Source organism: Harmonia axyridis, chromosome 1 (genome assembly GCF_914767665.1).
Source record: "Harmonia axyridis chromosome 1, icHarAxyr1.1, whole genome shotgun sequence".
NCBI classification, from domain to species: Eukaryota; Metazoa; Arthropoda; class Insecta; order Coleoptera; family Coccinellidae; genus Harmonia; species Harmonia axyridis.
The window spans coordinates 65,148,669-65,162,192 of record NC_059501.1 but is presented as its reverse complement, the minus strand read 5'-3'; the positions used below and the strand labels follow the sequence as shown (position 1 = coordinate 65,162,192).

Below are 13,524 nucleotides of genomic sequence, written 5' to 3'. Positions count from 1 at the left end.
GCAACTACGATTTCTAGGGAGATACTGTATTCCACAAAGTATGTTTACCTATTTATTGCCTTTTTTTCTATAGCCGAAGTTTGCAGTGGAGGGGAGAAGGAGTGAATCACTTTTATGGCTTTTAGATGTTATCTTCATTTTGTCAAAATTATCCGAAATGAATCGAACAAAGTATTTATGAAAGTGAAAGTACATTAATAGTGGGATGGTATAAGAAAAATGAGCTTTAATGCCTTTAATACGGGGTGTAACATGAGTGACTGGTCATAAGCTAGTGATGAATGCAGGTCATTAAGGCCTTTCAGAAAAATAACTTGTTTTGTATATTAAGACTCTTAGTTTCAGAGATACATTGTTATTCATGCAAATTGGCATAAATTTTTGATCTCAATAACTTGGTAATCAACATTCCGATTTTGTTCATATTTTGTGTTTTTTTTTTTACTACATGCAGCTCTTCGAAACGATTAATGTAATTTTAATATTTTCAAGGAAACACCCAGATTATTGAGTTTCTTTCTTTGAACTTTGAAATCTATATTTTTTATACGTTTTTGAGAAATATCGTTAGTGGCATGGAAAAATACATAATTCAGTCTAATGAATTCAATTTTAACTTCAATTAGCACACTTCTCAAAGGAGTAGCAAACGAAAGAATCATGTGTCATGTTACAATTTTGAAATACGGTCTTGTTTTTATTCCTTTTGTGGAAATATTTGATGTTATCTGATAATTGCGGCGCCGCCACGAAATAAAAATAATATTTTCAATTTGGTCGAATGTCATTCCATTCAAAAATTTACGAGTGCATTCACCATCTTAGGTTTGATTATATCATCTGACGTCTTAACCATAGATAAACTAGTTCTAGATAAGATTAGTTGGTCTATGTTCTAAACGTTTCAGTGCTATGACGTCAAATTGTCCTGATTGGCGTTCGCAGTCACGTGCTAGTCGATAAGAATTAACACATTTAAAATCAATTTTATTGAATTGAATGCGAGAAATAAAATGATGAAAATGCTCTAATATGGTAAACCTAAATTCATCTGATTTTATTATATCACGCAACATCTCTATTCATGAAATGTCAAAGTAGGTTATCCAAAAATCGACTTTCAATTTCGTTCTATGTTTTCCGGAAGACACAGACTACTCCACTAAGTTAGAAATTGCGGTTTTCCCTTGGTTCTTTCTCGATAACTCTCAAAGTGTTCATTTTAGGTATAGGGTTTGCTGAAGTAACCTCCATCTTCTTTTCAGACGAAGAATGAAATGAATAAAACATATATGCTATCATTTGAAAATCTTGAGTTTTGATGAATTTAGGTTGCGGTACGATTTTAATGAAAATTTGGTTTATTACATCAAAAAGTACTAACAACTTCGATATTTCAAATAGAACATTCTGTATATTATTACTTTTTCATCTGTTAATTATTTATGTATTAAGATTTTCCCTCTCTCTAGCGGTTTTCTAGCAATTGATTGATTCTGTATTTGTGCATTCCGGTACTTGGAATTCTAAAAAGATATCCCTTATATCGATTACTTATATCGAAATACACCCATAATCATATAAGGTGGTTGTTCAAAATCAGATTCCAATGAAACATACAAAAATTATTTTTCTCAAATGAAAATAACATAAGATAATAACACAAGTTTTGAAATAAAATGAAATTTGCTTTCAGACGATATAACATGTTCTTGTATCTAAAATGAAATGTGTCCGCATTAAAAGCAAGTTTCGTAACTTTGATAAAAATTATAGAAATTTTGGTCTCAAGTGAAAAAGTTACGTGAATTGGATTATGATCTAAATTTTCCAATCAAAATTGAAAATGTAAAAAGGCTAATTCACGGTTTCTTAGTATGCTTTTAGAATCATTAATGAAAAATGGTATTTAACAGTAGAAAATTCTCAAAGTTCATAAAATAATTCTAATAGCCAATGACCCGAGGAACCTGTTTTTTTCTTTTTGACGTCAATCTCTTGGCCACCCTGTATAAACCTCAGTAAATAAGTTATTGTTGAAAAAACCTGAATGTATCTCCGAATCGGTAGGTATTTCTTTAAGAACGGTCATTATCTGAAAAAATCCTTCTGAATATCTTACGAAAGGTACGAGATTCTAAGATGTGAACTAAACGTGTGTTGTGAAACAATTTACTTTGATTGTCAGATTTGAGATATTCAATCATACATACATATTGCACTAGACCACTTCATTTTAAATATTCCCCACCACTACAGCAAATACTCTCAGAAGTGTGCAGAAATGTGGTGAAATTATTGATTATCTGCTTTTTTTTTAGTAGTCCACTAGCTTTTCTTTAATTTTTTCTATGTATGCATGGACGTTCTTCCTTATGCTCCTCTCGAGTTCTATTGAAGAACAACACTAATAAATTCATCACTTGTGTCTTGAATTTCAATTGATTATTTGATATTCATCAACAGAATTAGATTGTTTTGAAAATCACTGATTCTATTGCACTCTAGATTCGAACAAAAAATATGGAGAAAAAAAGTGAAGATAAGGTCGAGGTAGAAAAAATGGACGTTCTACAGCATTTATATCCCACAAGAGAACCATCCCTTGATTATGAGTGAGTATTTATCATATTTATCAACGCATAGTTGAAAATGAGAAAAAAGTTGATATTATTCAATTTCGATTATCTCAATCTGTCATTTATCCAACCGAAACATGTTAGTGTATGAATGGTAACTTTATCAAGCTATTCAAAACAAAATAATTATTCATTTTAATGAATGAATCTCATTCAAATCTATAGGTATATAACCAGTCGTTTGTGACCCCTCCAGCTTTCTAAATATCAAACAAGTGAAATTACAAGGAATTCTTGTGCCAATAGATAAAAATAATGAAATTATAATTTTAATATATTAAATGTTTTATATTATATTGTATTATGTTGTGAAATGTAATCTTCCTTGTGCCATATATTCAGTATTGACACAGCCAATTGGTCACCTTAACACAATTTCGCTCTAATCAGTATTTTTAATATTTTTTATATATTCATAATAATAATCAAAAAAAAATTTGAATAAATGTCGTAACTGGATTTTTCACTAATAATAAATATTTTATTTTTATTATTAGTGTAATTCTATTGTTTTTTAATTATTTTAATTCAATTCTAATTTGATTCAATTTTTAATTCAATTTTCATTTTCATATGTAAATTTTCCATTTTCACTTTATTATTTTACCTTCAATTCTATTTCCATTCAGATTTATTTTTGTTCTCATTTGATTTTTCTTTGTTTTCATTTTAATAATGATTTCATTCAGTTAATATTTTGATATTCATTTTAAATATTTATCAATCTAGATTATGGCTATTTTTATTTTTAATATAATTCGAGTGCATAATAAATGTATTAATATTATTATGAATATTATCTTCTAATCAGTGTAGACGCCAGCTTTCGAAAACAGGGATGGCCAAGAGGGGGCCAGGTTCTTTGGGGGGGGGTCAAAGTAAAGGAAAACTTTAGTTCTGCTAATTTTTTAGCCTTAATATGTCACATTTTAGGGGGGGCAGCATATTTTAGCGGGGGCCTGGGCCCCCCTGACCCCCCCTAGCGTAACCACTGCTTCTGATTTTTGTCATTTCATTAATATTATCAACAAGCAATATCATTCAATACTAATATCTTCCAATTATTTCAATGTTGGTATTCCTAAATATTGTTTGCGTAGTTTTGAAAGTGTGCAGAAATTAGGAGCTCATAGAGTGCAAAGAATTAACAAAAAGTGCAGGTTTCATAGGTATTATAAACGAGCCCTTGTTCAATCATGCGCCAATATCACCCTTAGGGATCACACCTATACCTAAGGATGGAATTAGCTCGTGAATGTATATGATGATGATGATAAACTTTATTTAGCACTCGGCTATTGAAAACAATACAAATGTAATCCTCTAACTTAATTGAATTCGTCATAAATATAACTCATTAAACATTTTTTGAATTCTCTATAATTATTACAATATTTGATCTTTCCAGGTGGTTTATTGAAGATAACTAATCCCCTGCTAAATGTGTATTTATTCATTAATGTAATATTAACTTTTTCTATGTAAAAATCATCTCGACGTCGTGTATTATAATTATGTATCTCATTAGCAAATTTTAGGTTTTCACTCAAATATTCAGGTAACATTTCATTCCTTGCTTTGAATATTAAATCTAATGTTCTATAAATAATCCTTTGATTGACACTCATCAATTTCAAACAATTTAACATATTTCTTATGGGAGTTCTTTTATTACATTTCAAAATAATTCTCATACCTCTATTTTGTACTTTTTGTAACTTATCTATGCTACCTTTATTCAAATTAAACATAACTGACGAGCAATAATCCACATGAGGAAGTAGATACCAATGATCTAAACAACATGAGTGACGTATTCATATCAATTTTACCCCTTATTCTAGATATGAAACCAACCTTTTTGGACATTTTATTTGCGATATAATCCACGTGAAACTGAAACTTTAAATTCTCGTCTAAAATCAATCCTAAGTATTTCATTTTAGTAACCCTCTCTATTTCATCTTTATCAATATTAATTCTGAAATTACTTATGTCGGTACTACGTGTTCTATATTCACTACCTATTAACATATACTTCGATTTTTTTATATTGACTTTCAAGTTATTGTCGCAAAGTCAAATGAACAACCTATCCAAATCCTCGTTAACTAATTTGAACAAAATTTCAACATCATATCCAGAAACATATATCATAGTATTGTAATAAATCGGAAATTGGTAAAACCTTCTAAATTAAATCGAACCAAATTCTACGCAGTGCGAGAGGTTCGAATTATCGATAATTCATAATTAGATCTTTCAGCAGCTTCTTTGTTCTATATCTCAAGTATATTGATCATTAATGCCACATAAATTGAGTGGTCAACACGGTTTTTATATTTCTCTTTCAAGGTTCAATACGCAGTAATGATGATCTTATATATTTGAACGGAATAATTCTTTGGAAAAATATTTGGTAAATAACATGAAATTGCTTTTAATTCCCTCAACTAAGCCCCTCTGTAGGAGATCAATTGGAAAAATGGATTAGAAAAATTAGGCAGTATCGATCGGGATCGATCAGGGAAGTCAATAGTAACGGGAATAGTACGTCGGTCGCGAAACCGGACTTAGAGTAAAGCAATTTTTTTTTTAAGATAAGAGTCCTATTTTTTATGGTTGAGTTAAATAAAAAAGGAAAATTCAGTAGATGAGTGAGTTCAAGGAGCTTCAAGTATTTAAGAAAGAAGAATTTGTTTTACTTTAAGACAGGACGAGTTAGGTCAGACTCAGAAGTAGAAATATAGGGGTTTTTGATAAAGTTTCAATTTTGTTTTGATAAAGAAATAGATTAGCTTTGAGTGCGTGATTCGGGGGTGAAGTGAATAAAAAAAGAATTACACGTCTCGTGTGAAAAGTTGAAAAGGAGTTTATTAAAACTAGGTATACCAACCTAGCCTCGTGGGATAAGGGCAAGTAACAGTTTAACGATCTTTTGGGTTTCTTTTTATTTTCGTCTTATTGAGTAGTCCTGATTCTCCCAAATTCAATGTTCAAAGAATAATTAGTGGATCATTTGAGATATATTTTTCTGTATTGAAAGTTTTGGCCGTTGAGTCAAATAGTACAAATTTTTGAATATTGTAACTTTGGTTTTTTGCTTTATTATATTTAATTTTAAAGAATCAATTGAGTTTGATTAACCTGGAAATATAATCCTGTCCCCAAGAAAGAAAAATCAACAAAAAACCTGTCCCTAGTGCGACGGGCCGAACCCACAATAACATCATATCTTTTTTATATTTAGTCAGTGGAAAGCCGCTCTTCCATTGACACATATATACCCCCAAAGAAGGGGTTTATTACAGTATCATCCGCAAACAAAGTTATCTTACAATTCCATACATATTTCACTACATCATTTATATACAATAGAAATAAAATTGTTCCCAAATTTGTACCCTGAGGTACCCCAAATTCATTTTTCCCAATTGATGACACAAAATTTCCGAATTTTACTTTTTGCGTCCTTCCTGTCAAATATGACTCAAACCATTGAAAAACTTTTCCAGATATGCGCTCAAAAGCTTCTTACTTCATGTCAGAACTTGCCCATTTTCGTATAATCGAAATAATAGATAACCTACTTCCTTTGAGAGAGACATATTATGTTGAAATATTCAACCTAGTCGAATATGTTGTTTTCCACTTGAGTTTCCTATGATTCTAGTAAAGCAATCAACATGAAATTTTGCAGAAAATTCCACACCAAATGTGTTTATTTCCAATAACATCAATTTTCGTCTTCATCAAGTACTCTAAATCAAGAACAAGCAACTTCCAATCAACCTGCCATAGTACACAGGGTGTTTCAAATTAAGTCGGTACCATTGCTAACTTCGTTGTTATTGATGCTACGAATTCGGTTAAATGGGCAAACTGGTAGCATTTTAGTGGCCTTCTCGATGCCGAAAACAAAAAAAAAATTGAAAGTCGCGTTGTCATAATATTTCGTGATATTTTTTCAATGGAACATCCTAATTTTTTTCATGCATTTCGATTCGTTATAACATTCTCAACAACAAAAATCATTTCACCTTTCTTTCTAAAGTGGAAAATGAGCGACTTATTTGGAGATATTTCTTTCACTAGGACAAAAAATTTCTTCGTTTTGGCGATAAAACCTCATGATTGTCCAAACCCCCCTTTTTTGTACTTATATGAATGATACCATTTAAATTACACATCATCCAAGTTTATCTGCCCACCACTGGCGCCTGCGACCAAGATATAGAAAACTTCTATGCACTTTTAGAAGATACTATGACGTCCTTTAAACCCAAGGGGATTACGGTCTTAATGGGCGACTTTAACGCCAAAGTAGGGTGCACAGGAGCTGATGACCATCTGAGAGATACAGTGGGGCGTTATGGGATTGGCAAACGTAACGAACGAGGTAGCAGACTAATCCAGTTTGCCATTGACAATAATTTAACTATAATGAACACCATATTTAAACATCACATACGCCGCCTCTATACCTGGACATCTCCTAATGGACAACACAAAAATCAAATTGACTACTTTCTTATTGACAAAAGGTGGAGAACGTCTTTCCGTAACACTAAGACCAAACCCGGTGCAGAATGTGGATCCGATCATCGTTTATTGTGGGCTTCTCTTAAGGTCAAATTCAACAAACCAAAGGTTAAACCGAAATCCAGAAAAATAACCATTCCTGACCCAATACGCTTTCAAGATGCTCTTCGAGAGAGTGGTCCGCCCGAAATAACAGGAAGCTGTGATAAAGTTTGGGATAGAACCGAAAAATGGATTGTTGAAGCAGCAAGTAAAGTTCAAAAAACTGATAAAACAACGAAACGCCAACATTGGATGTCAGACAAAACATTGGAATTAATCGATAAAAGACTGACCATACGACAAACAGTTACAGATGCAGAGCTGCAGAAACTTATGCTTAAAGAAATAAACAATGAAATAAAACAAGCTTGCCGAAGAGATAAAAACGAGCACATAAACAAAATATGCGGAGATCTAGAAATGCATGCGACTGCGAATCACTCTAAAGAACTATACAACAAAGTGAAATATTTATCTCGAGAATTCAAAGCTAAGACTCAGATCATCAAGGACAAGCAAGGAAATATTATAACAGATGTGGAAGGTATAGCCAAAGTATGGAGGGATTACTGCGTCCAATTGTTCCAGGATACTCCGGATACCATATCGGAAGACCATTTGAAAGACCTTGAACCTGAGATTCTAAGGGAAGAGGTAGAACGCGCAGTGAGAAGGCTACGAAATCAAACGTCACCAGGATCCGATATAATAACTGCTGAGGTTTTAAAAAGCATGGGAGAACTGGGCATTGACATTCTTCACGTTCTGTGTCGGAAGATTTGGGAATCGGGATACTGGCCGAAGAAATGGTGTCAATCCACATTCATACCATTGTACAAAAAGGGTTCACCACTAGAATGTGAAAACTACCGAACCATTGCACTCATCTCACACGCAAGCAAAGTCATGCTCACAATATTGAACGAAAGACTGAAAGCTTTCCTTTTACCGCAAATACCCAATGAACAGACAGGATTTGTTCCAGGGAAAGGGACTCGTGAGCAGATTTTGAATGTACGACAACTGATTGAGAAAGCAAGAGAATTCAACGTAAAAATGATATTATGTTTTGTGGATTTCAAAAAAGCTTTCGATAGGGTGAGGTGGCCGAAACTGTGGAGGATTCTGTTGGAAATGGGAACACCAAGACATCTGGTGCGCCTCATTCGGCAATTATACTCTTCAGGCACAGCGACGGTAAGAGTCAATGATATCCACTCAGACGAGTTTTCAACAGCTTCTGGAGTGAGACAGGGTTGCATTCTGTCTCCTCTTCTCTTTAACATTTACAGCGAGTACATCATGAGAGAGATCCTCGAGAACTGGAATGGAGGCATTGCAATTGGTGGTAAGAAGATTAGTAATCTACGATACGCTGACGACACATTGATAATAGTCCAAGACGAGGGTGAACTGCGGATTTTAATGCAAAGGTTAGAAAACAAAAGCTCAGTATATGGTCTCGAAATCAACAAATCTAAGACCAAGGTGATGATAGTAGATCGCCTTAACAATAACAGTCCAGACATCACAAGGATTGCTGACCTCGAGGTTGTCAACCGCTTCGAGTATCTGGGATCTATTGTGACGAACACCGGCGAATGTGAGCCCGAAATTCGAAAGCGCATAGCGATGGCGAGAAACTCTACAGCGAAATTGGCCCGTATCTGGAGGGATACCGCAATAACTGCAAGAACCAAGGTTAGGCTAGTCCAATCACTCATTTTTCCTATCGCAACATATGCAGCAGAGACTTGGACATTAAAGATGGCAGATCGACGAAGAATTGATGCATTAGAAATGTGGTGTTATAGACGCCTCCTCAGAATACCATGGACTTCTCGTCGCACCAATGAGTCGATTCTGAGACAACTGGGCATACAAACAAGATTGTCGACCAAGGTTAGTCAGCAGTACCTTAGATATTTTGGACACATTGCCAGGAGATCGGATGGAATGGAAAAGTTGATCATCGAAGGAAAAATCGAGGGAAAAAGACCTAGGGGACGCTCACCATCACGATGGATAGACCAACTTAAAACTCTAGCTGGGGAGAATATGCACGAAGCCGTTCATCATGCCCAAGATAGGGAGTCCTGGAAGCAGCTCGTTCAAAGAGTCGCGACATGATGTTACTACACCCTTACGAGGGTTAGATTAAGAGAGAGATGAATGATACAAATATTTTGTTACTAAATGCAAAATAATATAGAAAAAAGAAAAAATTGCGTTGGGGTGTGAACTCGTGAAACCCCCATCATCATGTTGCACCACTCAATTGACACAACAAAGCTATTTGGTATTAATATAAAAAATTATAGTTTCCATCTTGAAGCCATTTCGCTAGCCGCATTCATTTTGTGAATCAATTGTGTCAATAAAAAAGCCCAAATATGTGTTGAACATTTACTCGATATTTTAGAGCACTTTATCAAATCCGTTTGTTATAAATATTTCCTTATTCTCTTATTTTCACCTTAACCAAAAAAAGTCGAATGAGCTTTATTGTTGAGATTGTTATAACAAATCTAAATGCATGAAAATAGGGTGTTCGATTAAAAAAATTATCATTTTATGAAATATTATGACAACGCGAATGTCAATTTTTGTTTTGTTTTCAGCATCGAGTAGGTCACTGAACATGCTACCAGTTTGCCCATTTAACCGAAATCGTAGCATCTATAATAACGGATTTCGCAATAATGCCAACTTGATTTAGAACAGCCTGTATAATAATTGCGTTTTCTATATAAACATTAATCATAATGGTCCAAAGAATTAAGAAAACATCTAAGCTTGTAGTTGAAATGAATCGAAATTATCATGTGAACAAATGAGAATTAGATTGTCAAAAAAATATTCTGTCATTATAAACGTCAACAAAAATTCCAGTATATTTCACTGTAAAAATCACATGTGTGGAATTTTCTTACCGAATACCACACGAGGTAAAATTGAATCCGGATATTTTTTCTCGTTCATGAATATTTTTAGAAAATATTTATTTCATCTAATTTCCGGTAATAATTTGACCTCTAGTGGTATTACTATAGTGAAAATCTACATAAACTTCAACTTGATCGGATCTACTGACATCATTTTCTTTGGATGTTCTGTCATGATTTTCTTCGATTTTGATGACGCAATCAACATAAAATTTTGCACGAAGCTTGATAATGTTATTACAATGCTACAAGTATATTCTTATCTCGGTTGAATTTCATGTCACTGAATTATTGAGTATTGTTCCCAATATTCTTTCAAGATTTTCTCTAAATCTCTTATTTTCATCATTACATAATGATTTAACTCCAGTGTTCGAGACCTGAACATAATTTGAAAATTTCAAATTTTAATTTTTTTGACCACGGACTCGCCATGAGTATGTCGATTCTTAAGTATCCTTTCACACTTTTCCCAGATTAAAATTAAAAAAATACAATCCTCCTAGTGCTCTGTTCAGGGAATGAGCTCCCAAAAATATTAATATACTTTTCATTTTCATGTCGTTCCAGTGCCCTGAATGAACCTAACAGTGGAAGTTCTGAAGGTGAATTGAAAATTGAAGATGTGGACATCGTCGAACAGTTCGTCGATAACAATGAAATATTTGAAAGAGAATCGTATATTGTTAGAGTTCAAATAAATCAAATAGAAGAGGAATCTAATACAAAGAAAGGAAATTCAGGTTACCCTAATTCCAGCGATAATGTGATCGAAAATATTTTTAAGAATGAATGTGAGAATGCTAAGGAGCATGGATGTCACTCAGGTCACTATACGGCAACTAATGGAAAGAACCTCAAAAGCGATTTAAGTGAAAAGAAGCATAGATGCCACCTATGTAACTATAACTCAGATCGAGAACACCACCTCAAATCTCATATAGATTCAATCCATTTAAAGAAAAAGGATTTTAAATGTCACTTATGTGATTATTCTTCAGCTCGAAAACACCAACTCAAAAGACATATAGGTTACGTGCATTCTAATGGAAAGGAGCATAGATGTCACTTATGTGATTATGCTTCATCTCAGAAAGGTGATCTCAAGAAGCATATAAATTATGTACATTTGAATAATAAGGCGCATACTTGTCACTTATGTCACTATGCTTCAGCTTATAAAAACCATCTCAAAAACCATATAAATTCTGTCCATTTGAATAAAAAGGAGCATATATGTCACTTATGTGATTTTTCTTCAGCATATAAAAGCCTACTCAGAATCCATATTAATTCTTTACATTTGATTAAAAAGGAGCATATATGTCACTTATGTGACTATTCTTCAGCATATAAAAGCCTCCTAAAAAACCATATAAATTCAATCCATTTGGATAAAAAGGAGCATAGATGTCACTTATGTAACTATGCTTCAGTTCTGAAAAATAATCTTAAGGTTCATATAAATTCCACCCATTTGAAAAAAAAGGAGCAAAAATGTCACTTATGTGACTATGCCGCATTTTTGAAAAATGATCTGAAAAGGCATATCGATTCCACCCATTTGAATAAAAAGGATTACAGATGTCAGGCATGTAACTATGCTGCATCTCGAAAAGATCAACTTTACAGGCATATGGATTCCGTCCATTTGAAAAAAATTGCATTGGTGCAACTATAGTTAAGCTCCTAAAAACAACATGAAAGTACATTTAGATTGGGTTTATACAATACAATACAATCAGTATATATAGTATAAACCTATTAAAGATGAACATTTTGTTTCCCACAAAATTTCAAAGCTTGTACGTGGTTATTGTGAAGTCAAAGGAATAAAACGAACCACGTCTTGGAGAAGGCCTCGAACCGTATATACAGTGTGGAAAATCGCTCGGACCCATCAATTTCTGATTCGAGAGGGAATAACTTTTCCGCTCTCTTCGCATCCCCTTAACTGCAACCTCCTAAAAAGGGTGAGTACAAGCCCTTGATTTTTTTGAATAGGAATGAGGGATGTTGCAACACCTCATTTCGAAGATCTTATCGAGTACTATCTAATCCTCAAATTTCGCTTCAAAATTTCTATCGATGGCGAAATGACAGGTAAAATAGTGAAAGAGAGTTCCTACTAACTATCTACTAAAAATAAATACCTTTAAAGTATGTGTGATACGAATAATATACTGGAGATAAATTCCATATTATCTTTTTCATTATTTTCCCTGTTATTTCATTATCGATGGATATTTTAAAGCGAAAATTTAGGGTCAGATAGTATTCGATACGATCTTCAAAATTAGTTATCGCACACCCCTCATCCTTATTCAATATTTCCATATTTTCATTTTAAATCCGGAAAATTGAGGTGTTAAGTTTTCGATGGACTACCCTGTAGAATCCATTTATTTGCATGAGAAGAAGTGGTCAATGTTCTTTGAAAATTAATCCTGTATTTTTCAAGAAATTCAATAAAGATTAAAAGTTACCCTCTGCTTTCCCCATGCAGTGGTTTATTGGCAGAATGTGCAAAAAAAAACAAAAATGTGCATATTTACCTGTAAATTATTCTTTATAGTTTTCTATTTCATTGAAAATTTTAAATTAACCTTTGAGATGCAACGGATTGATCAATTTTCATATTTCTTTGCATTGATTTTTATATCTTTCAAATTTTGATTTTAGAAAATTGAAAAATGAAAAAATATCAAACAGAGACTAGTTAAAATAATATTTTATCATTATTTATATGAGTTCATCGTGGTCTAGCAGTCCGAATCAATTATCAAAATCGATAGCCACAAGAAAAATAAAAAGATGTTTTTCTTCATTATTTTTCAATTTTATTTTCATTGATTTCTCTAGTCCCCTGGGAATGGTGTTACCGAATTGAATTTTGTTTTCTGATATGAGAGCATTTGATATTTTTTCCTGACATTTTGATATTTTTTTTTTGTATACACATATTAGTGAAATGAAATGAAAAGTTGTTTTCAGTTATTCCAATAAATATATATTTTTATATACTTTGCGTTTGTAAGTTTATGCCTCTATACCTTAGTCTAGTCCAAGTTCATGGGTTTTCTCCCAAACTTTTTCATTAGAAAAAATTCAAGAAACCTTTTAAAAAATATAGAATAAAAAAATCGAATGAAATATGTTACTTTGTTGTCATTGAATTGGCAATTTGAACCATCTAGAAGTGAGTGATGTTATTCTCAGTTTTCAAAAATTAAATTAAATTTATATTCATCGGATTGAATTGGGAACAAATTGGGTTCATGTAAACCTAAATATAATTTTGTTCTGAGTAATTCGGGCAATAAATAAAAACATCATCTCAAATGGGATAAGAATTG

At 32.9% G+C, this 13,524-nt stretch overlaps 1 protein-coding gene across 1 annotated transcript; it reads left to right on the top strand.

The window, feature by feature from the left end:
* The first annotated feature begins 2,294 nt into the window (after positions 1-2,294).
* LOC123670865 (transcriptional repressor CTCF-like) lies at positions 2,295-13,153 on the top strand. Its single transcript, XM_045604441.1, has 2 exons — positions 2,295-2,615; positions 10,739-13,153. The coding sequence occupies exons 1-2, from the start codon at positions 2,524-2,526 to the stop codon at positions 11,847-11,849; spliced, it is 1,203 nt and encodes a 400-aa protein (XP_045460397.1). The 5' UTR covers positions 2,295-2,523; the 3' UTR covers positions 11,850-13,153.
* Positions 13,154-13,524: the final 371 nt, after the last annotated feature.